Genomic DNA, 16,567 nt, shown 5'->3' with positions numbered 1-16,567 from the left:
TTCGTGTTACAATGATCAAGATTTTGCTAAAATTTTGTGCCTTGAAGGATCTTACAAGATCTAAATAGACGTACTACTTTGAAATAAGAGAGGGAAAGTTCAAACTCATTTGAGCTAAAAACAATTTGCTGGTAGCACCAATCTATTTCTATGAGAAAGTTTTACAAAGATCAACCATTTTGCTAAACAATCCTTGATTATGGAGAATGCACAATCTAACAACCAATATTCTTTACTCCTTAAGCGTAAATACCATCTTCATATAGACATGGACACAAATTATGAGCCCATTCAGAAAAGGAATAGATCTTTCAAACTTACAAAGCTGCAGACGGATCACTTGAGACATACTAACCATAAACATCTTGATCTTTGGTGTGATGGAACACTTTATCCTATGGATCTTCTTGCTATGTCTACTCCTCCATTTAATAATCTTACATCTCTATTACATTTTATTGGGGATGGGTCTCATGATCTCTTGGGTTATTGCAATAACTTGGTGATGAAGAATACACAACAAGCAATGATAAATCTAGAGATATTGAAGCAACAACAAGCATCTTTGTTCAATTTATCGATGCAAAACAGTAATCTTTTGCAAGAACAAACACTTTTGAAGAACAAAATATTATCCTCCAAAGAAACCATTGCTGAGCTTGAAAAGGAGGTGAGAAGGACGAGGATAAAACCACTCCACTTGGTCTTCTTCAAAGATGCAGAAGTGTTTCCAAAATTGAAACCCTCAAAGTTGGAAGTGGAGGTCTTAAGCGCAGGATTCAAGCAAGAAGGTATACCTTTTTAATACATATTCTTGTTGTAACAAAGTATTGATTATTAGCTAATCAAAAATATGTTTTTGCAGAGTCATGCTTCATCTTGAAAAGGAAAATATTGATCCTCAAATGGCCAAATCTTCATATTCCTCTTTGATTGCACCTCATCTTGCAAAAGAGATTTTGGATGCCTCAAAGTTCAAGAAGATAAAGTAGGATATAATCAGTGATTTTCTACAAAGCACAACCATTGATACTTTAGATGTTCAAAGTGTCATAGATAATTGTGGCATCAGTCAAAAAGGATATTCATGCATCTTTAAATCAGTAAAGAGCCAGCTCAAAGATAAAAAGGTCTCATCTTCTCTCTTACCTTTACCAGCTCATGTATGTCAAGCACGACAAGGTCTCAACACTGAAGTTTCACAATACTTGGTTGATTCATATTTCATCAACCAAGAATTTAGATATGCAGGATGAGTGGTACACTTTAATGAATTGTCTAATATTTTTGTCAATTTGCAAAATCTTCAGAAGAAGATGGTCAAATTTTATAATGTGACAAGCGAGGAGGTACAAGGAAAACTAATCTTTGTGCTTAATTAAGCTAGATGAATGTGAGATATTGAAGCAAAAAAAGACAAAACGTGTCACCATAACTTTGATGAATAGAGCACTTCAAGGAGTAGCAAAAAATCTTGTGAACAACAATGATAGATTCAGTGTACAATCAGAGAATGATATATGGTGGCTAGGAGCTTTTGAGGTATACGAACTTTTAAGCTTTCTCTAGTTAATGTATCAAGTAATGTTAGTAACAAAAATTCATTTATGCAAGTTGAAAAAGAAGATCATGACATTTTGTATTGAAAATTTCACCAAACAAATATTCCTGATGTCATTTGTAGACAAAAAAATGGAGAACTTCTTCATGTTGAAGATATTGAAAGCTTCCAAGTAGATTGGCATCTTGCTGGTGATCTCAAGACACTCAAGTGCATGTATAACATTGCAAAAGGTGCTAGCTCTAATCAAATTGTCCATATTGTATGAATGAAGCTCGCTCTTTGATCTTGAAGCAGCACAACCAAAAACCCTCTAGAGCTAATGAGGATCCTAACTTCCGCGCCATTCTTGATACTCCACTTTCGCATGTCCATATATGTATATTGCATGCATTGTGCAGGATTGTTGAGAAGCTTGTATATTTATACATTGAATATGCATGGAAGTTGAAGCCAAAGATCGAGTCAAGAAAAGCAATTGAAAAGATAGAGAAAATACTATTAGAGATGGGGCTCCACGGAGGTAAAGTAAAGATAATTGCTTGTCAAAATCGTTCAACATCATCACATGAAGTTCCGGTAAAACCTTCACTTGGAGGTGTGAAAGCTGGTAGGTTTTTGTCATTTCATGGTGAATTTGTCAAAATCAACAAGAGTCATAATTTCTCAACGGTAAAGTATGAGCAGTGGAAGAAGCTTCATAATGCTATTAAAGACCATGCTGATAATGGAAAGGCTAGGAATCGCAAAGCAAAAGTGTGGATGGCTCTAGATGAGGTTTTTTGCTTACTTGACAAGAAAGAATGGATAGACAACGACAACATGAAATTAAAGCTAGCCCTTCAAGCTTTTGGTAAAAGTATGCAAGATGCATGGAGTACTCAAAGCATTACCCACTACATGGTAATTCATACTTTTCTTCTTACAACCTATTTAATTTGTATAAATGTAGCATATTTTACACGATCATATGCCCTGGTTCACAAAGCAATATGGATGTCCTGCAATATGGTCCACTCAAGGAATGGAAAAATCCCATTATCAAGCTCGTGGAGCATACTTTCAACACACTCAACATGGCGGAGGAAAAAAAAGAGCGAAGAGCTTAAAAGAAGTATTTTTTTGGTTCTATAGAAGAGTCTTGCTACGAATAAGGGAGAAGAAAATTTCTAAAAACAAAAAACAAGCTCTTGCAATAAAGATATCCAAACAAATTCAAAGACGACAGACCTGGAAGGCTTCTATTGCAAAAGCATCCTTACATCAGTGGAGATCGAAGAGATTGAGGGATAAAAAATTTTGGGTTCTACCTCAAGATCGAGAAAACATTCTATAAAAGTCTATACTTAATACAAATCTATTCTCAAATGATATCTTCAATGTCTTCAACATCTTCTTGATCTAAACTTGAAGTCCCCTCTTTGTATTCAAGCTGCTTCAAATCATCGTGTCAAAGTAGAAATCGTTTCCCAGAAGGAGAAATCTCTCTATAATGTTTAATTCCCTTTGCAAGAGCATATCCAGTATATGCTAAATAACTTCCTGCAAGTGATCCTTGCATTGCATGACCATATCCAAAAACATTGATAGCACACTCTTTCTCCAAAAGGCTTACTTTGGTAGCATTTGGATGAAGAACATAGCCACCAAGATACTTTGACAATGTCTTGTATAAAAACAGAGGTATATAACCATCAAAGGAGTACTTCATGTGAAAAATAACTAAATCAGGACAAACAAGGTACTTAATGTAGTGCTTCAGAGCAGCATCTTTGGTAAGATCAACGACTCTAGATGACCGTCTTAAGAACTCATCTTTTGGTGGTTGAATCTACAAACATATAAAATCTATTAATCATTAGAAACATTGAAAGCTAAAAAAAAAACTTTAGCTTATACAAATAAAGTGCTTACCGTAATGTTCTCATCTGACACAAATTGATTTTCCTTCCAAAGATTTATTGAACCAACATTTCGTATTTTGAGATCTGGCTCCTGAATGATTGGTACATGTAAGTTATCTTGTTCATCTTCATTTTCACTATCCGCTTCTGAAAGATGAGGATCTGTTATATTGTCTTGTGCCTTGAGAAACTCTTCTTCGGTAGTCTCTTTATACTGAAGAGCTTCATTGAAACAAATCTCCAATGCTTTATGAGGCTCAAAGAAAACATCCAACTTGCCTAAAAGAGGATCTTTTTCTACAAAATCTTTGTATTTAACTGGCTCTTCATCGAACCCAACATTATAGTTCAAGTGTTGTGCCAAAATAGCATACAATTCATCCTCTCGTAAACCAAATGACCTTTGGATATCTGAAAGAATTATATATTCTCCATGGCCAAGAGGAAAGCATGGTAGCAATACTGTCTTCTCGAATCCTAGAAAGTTGAAGACTCTCAACTTCTTGCCACTCTTTTTCTACATCAAGAACTTCTTCATTTTCTTGTTCATCTTTGATCACTTCACTTAATTTAGAGTTACTGTCATCCCTTTCTACTTCTTCATCATCACTATCTCTTAAGAACAAAAACAAAATAAACCCCACACTTTTCTTTAATAGTCTACATTTGTGTTTGCACTTTGGACACTTTGGAAGATTCAGTTTGACATTTTCTAATAAGGCGGAATACTTTTTGTTAAGCTTAGGGGATTGTGATGGATTCTTTTGAACCAAATCTATAGTGTGAATATATTCTTCATCAAGGTATAGTACCATTCTTGAATCCACCAATTGATCAAACTCTTTGTGGTACTCCTATAAAGCTTCTTTGTGAAAAATAAGAGTTTCTTCAAGCTCAAAAGGAGTATTAAACATTGTATAAAATGAATCATATGATTCCATGGCTCCACAATCATATAGAAATTCTTGCAATAGAATCTTGGGATTGTTTTTATCTGTAATAACAAATGTCTATATTAGAAGAGCGAGGTCATAATGCAATTATAAAAAACCTCTCTTGAATTATCGATGTATAATATACCTATGTCATCTATATTCTGAGTAGATGTTGCCAAATCGTCATAAATAGATGAGATACCATCAGTTTGGGAGTCGCGTTTTCTTTTCAAATCATCCATAACCTTTGGGCAAAGATTCTCTCTCTCTCTCTCTCACTCTCTCTCTCTCTCTCTCACACACACACACACACACACAATTCAACTATATACATGCATGTATGTATTATGTAGATTAATATATGTGTGTATATGTGGGTATGTGTGTGCACTTGAAATGCATAGTAGTCAATTCAAACTAAATGAATACTATAGGACGCGATTCAAGTGCACTTAAACTATTGATGCTAGAGATGTACTTGAAATGCTTGAAAGTGACCTCCAACACAATTGAATTCATTCTTTGAGCATTTTAGGTGTATACAATGAGTAAATTATGAGGATGTGTGTTGGTTTTCTACCCCCATATCCTCTCTCATACACAATAAGTTGATATCACAATTACTGTTTACAAATAATAAATTTTTATTGTATTTGTGGACCGACTACAATCGTGGTTAGACTTTGTTATTGCATTGAAAAAACCCTTTCTTAGAGTCTTGGATGCTAAGGTTATGGCTATTTTTTAATAAAGAAAACCTAAGAACCCCTACTCGCATAATATACTAAATTCATACTAGCAGCTTGTCAAGTTTATTAAGTCTATCTGCCAAGATTCCACATTGTCGTGCCGCTTTGCGGGCCTCATAGCAGACTTCAAAGCCCACTTATACCAAAGGTATATTAGTAGACAAAGCCACTAATAGTGTTAGAACCAAACCGGCTGAAATTATAAAATCCCGTTTAGATTTTGAGCTTGCCTTTTAAGAAAACCGGTAAATTTGCACAAGTTTTAGTGTAATTACCGGTAAAACCTTCAAATTTTGACCTAAAAACTGGAAAAATTTCAAGTTTCCCCTTATATTGATTTGTTAGGAAAAATGTATTTTTTGAGCCCTGCTCACTAAGCTTGGGAGAGCTAGACGTCCATGTCTACGAGGGTGACCCCAATAGAGGTGGAGGCTCCAACAAAGCATCAAAACTATTATAGCACGATATGGAAGACACTCATTACAATTATTTACAAAGGTGGACATTGACATTGCTCTCCAACATGAATTATACTTTCTCAAACAACGCCCAACATCGGGCATCCTCCATCATTGACGATGATGATGATGATTTTAGTTTGACAATTATAGTGTTATAGTTTTAGTTTTTTCATAGTGGCGTAGGGCCATACTCGTAGAAACTAAAATACATTCATTACCTTAAAATATTCCCACCCCCACTTACAACCCGTCAGGAAATTCTACTTCTCCTTCCTATCTCTATTGTGCCTTGAATGGCCAGCAAGAGAAAGATCCGAGCCAATTTTGCAACAAGAGACCGAGGAAAAGCAGGGTACGGGCCACCAATGGATCCTCATGTGTGTGTGTGTGTGTGTGTGTGTGTGTGTGAGAGAGAGAGAGAGAAAGAGAGAGAGAGAGAGAGACAGAGAGAGAGAAAGAGAGAATCCTTCCTTCCCTTCGGATCTGGTGAATGCATGTAGAGAAAGGCCTTCACTTCATCTGCGGTCATCGGACTGTCAGTTCGCATGCAATCGACTAAAGTTTAAACCACATAACAGTTCGGTATGCAACTCAGGGGCCCCTAATTTAGGTGAAAACAACGCATAGTGTGATCGCATGCGTAAAAAAGGACTTCCCTTTCTTCTACGTATGCACGCTTGAGAGAGAATGATAATTAGAGAGATTGGATAACGGCTGTCAAGAGAGATGGACACACCCCGCCAATGAGAAAAGAGAGAATCTTAAAAAGATGCCTCAAGTTTTTGTTTTTTTCAATGGGTCATACTCGTTTCTCTTTTAAAAGAATCCCAGTAATACATTGAAATATTCCCCTGGCCCCTACCTGCCAGCCTATGTTCCTCTGCGCCTTTGTCGCCCTGTTCTATAGCTACCCTCGCCACCCTGCTTCTCCCCTAGCGTCCACAGCCATGAACAACAGGGGAAGAGCCTATTGGACTGTCGTTTGATGGCGATGGCGATGGAAGCAGACAAGCCGGTCGTGTCCACCGCTAGCGGCTCTTGAGCATGGTGGTTGCCCATGAAGGTCACGAGAAGAAGCTTCTTCGTTATCCCTCAGAGCTCTCCACAATCCATGGCATGTCCCTCTTCCCCTTTCTCACTTTCCTTCGCCTCGGCGCTCCTCTTCTCTCTCTTGTATCATGTGTTTGCATGGCCTTCGTTGACTTGCACTACCCTCCATAGCCTACAACCCTTTCGTAGTCATCTGTAGTCCTCCATCGCCTATAGCTCTCTCCCGCTCCTCCCTCGACCTGCAAAGCCTCACAATAGAAAGAGAGGGAAATACGGGCGAACTCAACTCCTCCTGCCTCCCCGGTTCTAGAGGATCTTCCAAGATGCTCTTTATTTTATGAATAAAAACCAATCAGTGCCCCCTAATGGTATCTTCAAAAGATTCTGCCTTTATTTAATTTTTCTACAATCGTGGGCACATACTACCTCGCAGCATCATTATTATATTCATTTCTTCAGTGATTCCTATATCGAATCTCACTGTTCCCACCCTTTCATCCATAGCTTCCCCTTTAAAAATTGTAGGGACAGATTCGAACTCGTCCCCTATGGCAGCTCAAATACTAAGTCGTAACCACTTGAGCTCCAATAGGTCATCTCACATCGACACACGTCATGGGATTTTAAAAAAACACGGCTTGCACGGCTTCCTTGCCTTCTGCATGCTGCACACTACCTGCTCCCATCTTCTGCGTGCTGCTTGAGGTCATCATCCTACTAGCACGCCACTTCTTGCGCCCTACGAGGCCCGACTGTGTCCTGTAGAAAATACAAGTGCAGGCTCAGCAGACTGCAGCCGCGACAATCGTGCTAGCTCAATTCTTGAATGTAGAGCAATCTACGTTTTTTGCACGGGTGTTTCATGGTTGCCTCCACCAGCCGTAACCATTTGCTGCCTTCGTTCCTAGGACCCTTCTTGTAAAGGCATCACTTCAGTTTCGTTTTTTTTTTTTAAATTTTGTGCCAGCAGGTAGGGGAGTTTGTATACTAGCCCCTACTACTGGCAGCTTGGTACTTTCATTCATTTGTTCCGTAAATGCCCCCAAATCTCATCCAGGGGTCACAACCTTGGAATGGAGTTCCTCCACCCTCTAAAAGGCAGAATGGAAAATCGAACTCAGTCAGGCAGGGAGCCAGCCAATCGTCTATCCCCCATAACCAACAAACCAAGCACGCCCACTCGCTCATTTGCTCCTGCTTGCACGGCACACAAAAGACGACTCTTATCTGCTCTCCCATCACGGCTTTCCTCTGTTGCCTATGCCATCTAGGTGCTCGTCGCGGTGCGTCTAGGCTGCTCATAACACTAAGACTCAATGTTTGCATTGCAAGTGTTGTTTATTGCATGCAAGGCTCTGCAAATTCTCCATGCGGACCTTCCACACTAAATCACACGAGTTGCTTCAAATGGGATATACAACTGGGGAGAGTTGTCCAACGCATATTTGTAAAACTTCAACTTTTCAAGGTTCCTACTGGCTCATCTTTACCTTTATTCATTCTTTCAGAGATTCCTCCTCCCAACTCGAGCCTTCTAATTCATATATATCAAAGTTTTCAGTCTCCAAAAAAGCGTCATGAGATTCGATCACGCACCATGACTGACAACATTTGGAAGTTGTCCTCGTAACCATCCCAATGCTGACGGTATCCTGCCACGAAATGTCACCCTTATAGTAAAACGTGATTTTGATCTGCGCCTGTGTCCTCAAGAGCCACTACAAGCAATCCTCGTGATCTGCACCTGCGTCTTCAACAACCAGTGCGAGAAATCCTGGTCCAAGAGCCAACGCAAGCAATCATCTGTCTGGATTGTCCCCCATTAAATGGACTTTCCTCGGTATAAACCAAGATTCGTTTTTTTATCACTTTTCTCCAACCGGTACCCCCTACCCCCTACTTGGTATGCTCGTAAAATATAGCCAGACTTCTCTCTCTCTCTCTCTCACGCTCAGACTTGCCTCGGTATAAAATGAGATTCTTTTTTTTTTAATAAACTGAGATCCTTTTTTTTAAATCAATTTTCTCTGCTTGGTATGCTATTAAAATATAGCGAGACTTCTCTCTCTCTCACTCCCTCTCTCTCTCTCACTCTCAGACTTCTCTCTCTCTCACTCCCTCTCTCTCTCTCACGCTCAGACTTCTCTCTCTCTCTCTCTCTCACACACACACACACACACCCACACAGACTTTTCTCTCTCTCTCTCTCTCTCTCTCTCTCTCTCTCTCTCTCTCTCTCTCTCTCAGTGCAGCCGTTTTTTGACCTAGTAGACAGCAATCCACTCTTTTGATCATAACTTCTTCATCCAAACTCCGATTTGGGTGATCTATAGCCTCAATCGAAGAGCACGAAGTCCTCTACGCATTGATGTAAAGACAGAAATTTTCAGAGTTATGGAAGGCGTTTCTGTAGCAGCATTTCCGAAGTGAACACGTTCAACAAAATTGATTCTCATCTCCTATTTTACATACAATGTCTTCCGGCACTCGCAAGGGTTCTTCTTCTTCAACAAGGTCCACAACCATTGTGGAAAATGATCCAAAATCTCCTAGTTGTGGAGATAGCAACACAACCACCCAACCAACGACATCGGAAACCATGATCATGGCGTACTTGGTATCATTGCAAGAGACCGTAAACAAACAAGGCGAAGACTTACGAGCACTTGCAATGGAGAATGGCACACTAAGGGTACTTGTGGTTGCGAATGAGAATCTCAAGAGGACACTTGAGATGCAAACAACACGTTTGATGCAACTTGAAGAGGAAGTCAAGGAATGTAAACGCTCTCTTGTGGACTTGAATGCTTTGAAGGAGCGGATGAGCAAAGTAGAGCATGACCATGTATTGAAAGAGGAGAAATTTGACACTATGAGCCAGGATGTATGCGACATGAAAAATGTATGCACAAACAAGTCTTGGGCTGATGTATGTGGTAGCAATGTGGTTTCTAATTCCTCACTCATGCAAGCTATGGTTCAAACAAAGAATGTTGAGAATGTGGATGTGGAGGAGTTGAAGGAACGGGAGCGACGTTCCAAGAACATTGTTATTCGTGGAATTCCCGAAGAGAAGTTAGAGACACCTCCTTCTCTTGCCATTGTTATTGAAGATTTCTTCAAAACCCACTTTGGCATGTCCGGAGTTATGGTCTATGGAGCACATAGAGTGGGGAAGCAAGGAGCTCCTCGCTCGGGAGAACGGCCAATTGTATGCACCATGCCGGATGAGACCAAGCGAAAGATTATCCTTGATAATAGTTGGATCTATTTGAGGAATACAAAATGTTTTGTATGTGAAGATCACACTATTAAGCAACAAAATATGCGTCACAAGGCATATGAGGAAAATAATAATAAAAACAAGGAAATCTCTCATGAAGAAAATGTGCCCAAGGAGGAGGCAAGTCTCTCAAGCAAATAGGGATGCGTGACCTATGAGACCGAGTTACAATTGAAAATATTCTTTTGGAATTGTAATGGATACCCATGGAATGCGGGGGTTGGCATTGATGAACTAACAAGCAAAGCCGATGTTGTACTTCTTGTTGAAACTTGGGAGCATGATACACAAAGGATTAACGGCTTGGAGGATTACAATGTACATTCATTGATGTGGTCAAAGAATCTCAAGCAACAAAGAGGACAAGGAGGGTTAGCATGTATGGTTAAGAAAGGATTGGAAGATTTTGTATCAATTGTGAAAGATGACAAGTACAAACGTTATGTATGGCTGAAAATTATGACACCAAAAAGAGCACCCATTTTTGTAGCCGGTTGCTACATTCCTCATCATGATTCTCCCTTTTATGCTTGCATGGATAGAGATCAACCATTTTCTGATTTGGAAGAGGACATTGCTTATTTCAAAGGTGAAGGTGATGTTATTGTATTTGGGGATATGAATGCTCGCACAAAAACATTGCAACATGATACTCAACAATTTGATATGCCATACATTTCAAGGGAGTATGAGGAAGTTCACTTGTATGATCGTACTTCAATGGATGAGAAAGAGCCGGATCACTATGGAAAGTTACTTTTACACATGTGTAATAGCACGGGTATGCTCATTGCTAATGGTGTATCTTTGTGGAGTGGAACCAATGGATTTACATGTAGAAGACATAATGGGGATAGTGTGATTGACTATATGCTACTCTCTGAAGCCATCATGTATCGCATAAAGAGTTTTATGTTTGGTCAATGGACCCCGGAATTTTCTTTTTGATCATAAATGATTTGCATTTCAATAGAATCACGTGTCCAATACTCGCAAAAGCAGTGGGAATTTCTTTGTTGATCATAAACAATTTCTTTGTTGATAATTTTTTTCTACATGTGCAATGGATAATTCTGGTAATAATTAGGAATCCAAAGCCAAAAAAGTTACCAATTGTAACTTCACTTTGAGAATTTGGATTTTCATATGCAAGAATTAAAAATGAATGAATCTAAACACATTTCTCTAAAGATAGATTTAAAAAAATTCCATTTACGTGCAAAAAATTAATATTGTTTACCTCAGCCACCAAAATTGTTTTCCTTAGTACTTAAAGGTCGAGAGAACTCTCCTAATTATACTTTCTTGGAGCTTTTCTTGCTCTTTTGTGTTGTTTTTGAGCTACTTCCTTGAAGAACTCGACAAGTTCTGGTCGTGAAGATGATAGAGTATCATCATCGACGAGTGCTTTGCTCGTCGTAAACTATCAAATTGATAATGGTTCGATTGGCAAAGGCCCAAAAAATCATTCCTATCGTCAAAGACTCCTCCATTCATGATACGGTCAAGATTGGATTCATGACATGGGGGTTGATTTGGATTCCCCTACAAGAGCATCCAAAGAAAATGAGGCCGTGTAAAATAACAAATGCTATCAAATTTTTCAAAAGAGTTTAAATAAATACGTGTGCTTTACCATCCATAATGCGCTATTGTCCTCGACTCCCTCCCGAAAAGAATGGCATTCCTCTTGCTTTGAATGATCATAGTAGCTACACCAGAAATCCATTAAAATTAAGTCTCTACATACATCAAGTGAACTTTAGGAAAATTCTCTAACACAAACCTACTTTTTCCTTACCCATTGTGTTGGCAAGAGATGTCGATGCAATCACGTGCGGATTGAGAGGAATTCCGGTTGAGCTGAAGAACCATAATAGCTTCATTTTCATGCTTAATATTCCTTTTTAACTGCAAAGTTGATTGCATAGGTAGAGTTACTGAATTGAATCGAGATTAAATAGCTTTTGTACAAAATGCGTTATTTAAATGTATGCATCAAATATTTTGAGAACTTTTATTTATGGTCATGATAGGAAATGCTAATGTCATATCTAATTATGATTTTGAGGATTTATATAAATCCAATGCCGATGTATTCAAATTCAAGGTAGTGCGAAAACTTGGGCGAGATTCGAGCCCCCCATTTTAATGGTATTGTGACTTACCGCATCCATAAGTTGATCGGCTCTTTTATAGACTTTCTCGTAGAGTAAGACGTCAATGGTCTGTGATATAAAGTCCCCAGCAAAGTATGGAAGCTTTACGATGTCTTTAATTCCCTTGAGCGTAGAGTAGCGCTGAAAGAGACTACAGTGTTCAACAACGATACCCTCTTCTTTAGCCTTCTTAATCATACTATGGTACCTGCGAAACAATCAAAATTAATATGCTCCTTTGTTGACTCATGAGAGAGAGAGAGAGAGAGAGAGAGAGGTTTTTAAGACGTACCATGTGCAAAGCTTCTTTTGCTGTGGTGTTGCCTGAGTAGAAGGGTGGCGGTAAAATATGTAGCTGTCTCCTTTCTTAGGAGGGCTGGCCCATATATAACATTCTTTAAATCCCCGTTGTTTTGCATGCTCCAGATAGCCAATCTATGAATTCACAAGAAGTTTTGGACAAATTCTCACAATAATTCCCACATTGTGACTCATGACCTCAACATCATGAGCTTCTGTGAGGGAGGCACCCCATACCTAGCTAGGTACGATTAGGAGCAAGGGACCGCAGGGGACCGGTGGTTCCCTCGTACCTAGCTAGGTATGAGGCGCCTCTCGAGCAGAAGCACATGATGTTATGCATTGTATAAATTTTTTTGCAAAAGACTCGAATTTCCTACATGAGAAAATTTCTAAATTATCTTGTGGAACCACATGGAAAAGATCTGTTAAAAAATTTCATTCATATGAAATCCCCTAAGCATGTAATGTGTGCAATATTAAGCGAAGGCCAATAAGTTTACATCTTTTTCATTAAGATCTAACCACATTTGGCTTCTGCATCTCAAAGTAAAGATGAAGTAAAGAGTAACTCACAAATCGCAAGTTATGATCTTAAGGAGTCTCATTTTTTAGGAGCATACAGACACACTTTTGCAAAGTTTCAACATTTCAAATGATAAAGGAGATTATGTCTTACCAAGATTTCATGATATACATAGGACCGAAGTGCCTCCCCATGCACGGTCCTAACATTCGCTGGTTCAAAGTACTTTATGGAATCTAGGTACGCTATGTAAGAGATGTTGTGGTTAGGATGGCTTCTAGGTATTGTTTTGCCATATTCTTGCACATACATGGCAAACAGACATACATCAACACCGCCGACGTCTTGGAATAGCATCACCATCTGTAAATGGCAGTTTTTAAACCGCGTAGGCACATGAGCTGGGGTGTATAATTAATCAATGATAGGGCATTCATGGAAAAATGAGCATAGAACTTGGAAGATTTTCCTGCAGATGGCTCACCTTGGACGTGTAAGGTAGTTGCTTTGGCATTTGGTCAATATTGTTAACGTGAGACTGAACAACCTGAGAAAACCTGGGGCTGAATTTGGCTATCTTTTCTATGGATGAGACGACACGGACGACAAGGCCCTCTGCAGAGGGGACCTGCATATAATATGTACATTAGAGCAAAGTTGGTACAAATTAGATATTAATTGTATAACGGACAAGACCATATAGTGACTTATCCTACATTGTGACTTAATTACCTCAACATCACGAATTCCCACATTGTGACTTACCTCAACAGCACGAGCTTCTGTCAGGGAGGCACCGCATACCTAGCTAGATATGATTGGAGGGAGGGACCACCGGCCCGGTGGTCCCCTGCCCCCAATCGTACCTAGCTAGGTATACGGTGCCTCTCGAGCAGAAGCTCATGATGTTATGCATTGTATGAAAAACACTTGAAAAAGACTCTGTTTTCCTACATGAGAAAATTGCTAAGTCTAAATCTTCTTGTGAGATATTTGCAGAAACCTAATTATCAAGCAAGTCTCTAGAGTCGAGAGCTATATACACGTTAAAATTAAGTTGGAATGCTGTACGACGTTTGTGCTCATCTACAATTAATTAGCTATAATATGCGGAGTTAAAACCGGCAAACAGTTTATATAATGGAGTGGAGTTACTTGAAGAGGATCAGAGGATGATCGGACGGCGGCTGCTGCACGCTCAGCTCGCTCCTGCGTAAGTCGAGAAGCCAGGCGATTCTCAATGTGATCACTCAGGGATGTGGTTGGCAATGATTTAGCACGCCATTTATAATATTGCATAATATTCCCAGTCGTGTCGGCCGGAATATCCTGCTCATCTGTCTGGATCACACTCTCTGATCCGCCGCCGACAGCTGCAGGCCGTTGCTCGGTGCTGCTCTTCAGCTGAACGCAGCAGTCAGGGCAATTGTAAAGAGTTTTGTCACCCACGTTCAACTCCTGATTAAACAGAACACAAATCTGATGCTGCCAGAAGACACAGGTGTCGCATTTTACCCACTGCATGCACAAAAACAGCTCTCGCTAGTTCATGATCAGCATATCTATATATTTTATTTTAAGTAGCAGATCAAAATGCATAAAACAAAACAGTGGACTGTGGAGTGGAACTCAGCTTAATTAATGCAGGATCATGACCTTAATTAGTACAGATTAAATACATTTAAAGACAGTATTATATACGCATGTACCGCTTCCTGATGAACTGTTATCTCGACCTCTGGCCCACAATATTGAAACTGGCCCGTGTGAAGCTGAAGGCCAGTGACTCCGACTTCCACAATCTCATTCTTACCAACTTCCTGGAAACATGGCTTGCACAGAACTATCTGCGGTGCCGCAATATTATTCTTATCACTGACAAGTTTTCCTTCATCAACTTCCTTATCAGCAGTAACTGGCAATGCGGACGATGCTACACTTGTACTGGCTTTTCTGGACCGATTGCCTAAGCGCCTGCTTGTATTGATACTTATATTCACATCAGCCTTGCCTGTGATATAGTACTCATCAATGCCCATCCTTACCTCATTCCTGCATTCTTCGCAGAACATTGGTGGTGGTGAAAACTGCAAGTCTTCCTCGCCGCACACAGAGCAGATTTTATCTTGAATCAAATATAATATTGAGGGGCACGTTTTCCGAGGGTCACCCTTGGGTCGCGCAAGCGCCAAGTGCTTCTGCATGTGCTCGAGTCGCATGTACTCCATTAGAGAAGCGCGCTGATACACTGTTTCCTCATTTGTCATCACATTGGTCGCTGCACACATACTCCCTGTGGCTTCTGCGCCCTTCCCGGTTCCAGCTGTTTTGCAACGTATCTCTAACGTTCTCGCTCCTTCCGGACCTTTCTTTACATCAATGGCAGCTCCACTACTCTCCAGCTCGACATGGCGCTGATCTTCCGCAATCATAATTGATCCTGCTTGCTTGAGCTTCTCTTTCATGGTTTCCTCATGATTTGCTACCACCTGCACTGCTTCACTTGCAGATCCTACACGGTTCCTCTTTCTCCTGACCACGCGCTCTTCGGACACATCACATTCCAAGTTACAGCCTGCCTTTAAAATTGCAGGATCAGCCACGGGCGAATAGCAGCTAGGGCTACCTGGGCTCAGCATGATCTCCTCTGTACTCGATTCATATTCGTCTGGACAAAAACCATATTTACGCCTCATGATGGACCGCAATAAATCCATATTCTTGCCCACTCCGACCATATTCACTAGCGTTTCTTACGCTTTCCTCTCTCTGCAGAAGACCTACATGCATGTTGTAAAATATTGCAATCAATTAGTACATGTCCTGACAATGCCGACTATAAGCACGTGCCGATTTTTGTGTGGTAGTGTTGTGTACGTGATGACATGGGGGGGGGGGAGAGAGAGAGAGAGAGAGAGAGACTGCGACATATTAGCGTTTGCTAATTTGTCGCAGTCTGATCTCTATCGCGCTGATCTCTCTCTCTCTCTCTCTCACTCGATCATCCCCAACACAAATTGCTGTGTTTAACGCAAGTTTTCTAGCATTGATGGATCGAGACTCACCAAAGGATGAAGCGAACAAACTGCGCGACTGCCACCTGGAAAGATAATGCCAGATGACAGTGAGCTGGAAGACACATCATTTATATACGTTTGACTTTTCTGGAGTCGGTTTATTCGGGACTCACAGCTGGTGAACATTTCAATTTCCAAATATTAACACATTTCTGAGAATACAATCCCTTTCTTACTGCAACTCAAAAAGGTGATAAAATCACGAGGCCTGCCAAAAACAAGACACAATTAAGAACACCACTAATTTAGATATAAAAGAACACCTTGATTATGTTGTATGTAAAGAGACTTAACTTAGATATTGCCTTGGGTAATATTTAGCATCTTGACTTCATCCTCTACAATCAAAATCATTAGTTTCCTCACTAGGTTTTGTATCAATCATGTCCTAGGCGCATTTTTTTTTGTGTGACCATCGAATGGCTCATGAGTAGTCCGCTTTTAATTTAGAATAAAGTGCAATAGAGGTAGTTATCGATTACTGATAACTCTTTTGCATGTGACCACGCCCTTGCCCCTCCTTCCTCTACTAACGACACCTTAGATTTGCAAAAGATAGGTG

The 16,567-nt window shown here is 39.9% G+C and overlaps 2 protein-coding genes and 1 pseudogene across 2 annotated transcripts; 1 reads left to right on the top strand and 2 right to left on the bottom strand.

Annotated features, from left to right (window-relative positions):
- Positions 1-397: 397 nt before the first annotated feature.
- LOC147416932 (uncharacterized) lies at positions 398-2,670 on the top strand (annotated as a pseudogene).
- A 341-nt stretch (positions 2,671-3,011) lies between these two features.
- On the bottom strand, positions 3,012-4,280 carry LOC147416931 (uncharacterized). The gene is made up of 4 exons (XM_086507950.1): positions 4,195-4,280; positions 3,929-4,080; positions 3,476-3,876; positions 3,012-3,392 (listed from the first exon to the last, which is right to left on the bottom strand). The coding sequence occupies exons 1-4, from the start codon at positions 4,278-4,280 to the stop codon at positions 3,012-3,014; spliced, it is 1,020 nt and encodes a 339-aa protein (XP_086364076.1).
- A 7,004-nt stretch (positions 4,281-11,284) lies between these two features.
- LOC147416930 (histone acetyltransferase HAC1-like) lies at positions 11,285-15,666 on the bottom strand. The gene is made up of 8 exons (XM_086507949.1): positions 14,638-15,666; positions 14,084-14,386; positions 13,413-13,556; positions 12,395-12,537; positions 12,112-12,310; positions 11,745-11,854; positions 11,580-11,655; positions 11,285-11,488 (listed from the first exon to the last, which is right to left on the bottom strand). The coding sequence occupies exons 1-8, from the start codon at positions 15,664-15,666 to the stop codon at positions 11,285-11,287; spliced, it is 2,208 nt and encodes a 735-aa protein (XP_086364075.1).
- Between the last annotated feature and the right edge of the window lie 901 nt (positions 15,667-16,567).

The sequence above is a fragment of the Adiantum capillus-veneris genome, unplaced genomic scaffold (genome assembly GCF_014529385.1).
Source record: "Adiantum capillus-veneris isolate H3 unplaced genomic scaffold, ASM1452938v2 Hic_scaffold_349, whole genome shotgun sequence".
In the NCBI taxonomy this organism is placed as follows: Eukaryota; Viridiplantae; Streptophyta; class Polypodiopsida; order Polypodiales; family Pteridaceae; genus Adiantum; species Adiantum capillus-veneris.
This window is presented reverse-complemented; position numbering and strand designations above follow the sequence as displayed.

Bases quoted from the DNA above. Each gene is read 5' to 3' on its own strand.
- LOC147416931 (XM_086507950.1), bottom strand. From the start codon at position 4,280: ATGGTACTATACCTTGATGAAGAATATATTCACACTATAGATTTGGTT. The intron at 4,081-4,194 runs GTATTCCGCCTT...TTTGTTCTTAAG, and splicing joins TCCCCTAAGCTTAACAAAAA to AGATAGTGATGATGAAGAAG. The intron at 3,393-3,475 runs GTAAGCACTTTA...ATATGTTTGTAG, and splicing joins TGTCAGATGAGAACATTACG to ATTCAACCACCAAAAGATGA.
- LOC147416930 (XM_086507949.1), bottom strand. From the start codon at position 15,666: ATGGTCGGAGTGGGCAAGAATATGGATTTATTGCGGTCCATCATGAGG. The intron at 14,387-14,637 runs GTACATGCGTAT...CTGTTTAATCAG, and splicing joins TAACAGTTCATCAGGAAGCG to GAGTTGAACGTGGGTGACAA. The intron at 11,855-12,111 runs GTAAGTCACAAT...TCAACTTTGCAG, and splicing joins CCGATCAACTTATGGATGCG to TTAAAAAGGAATATTAAGCA.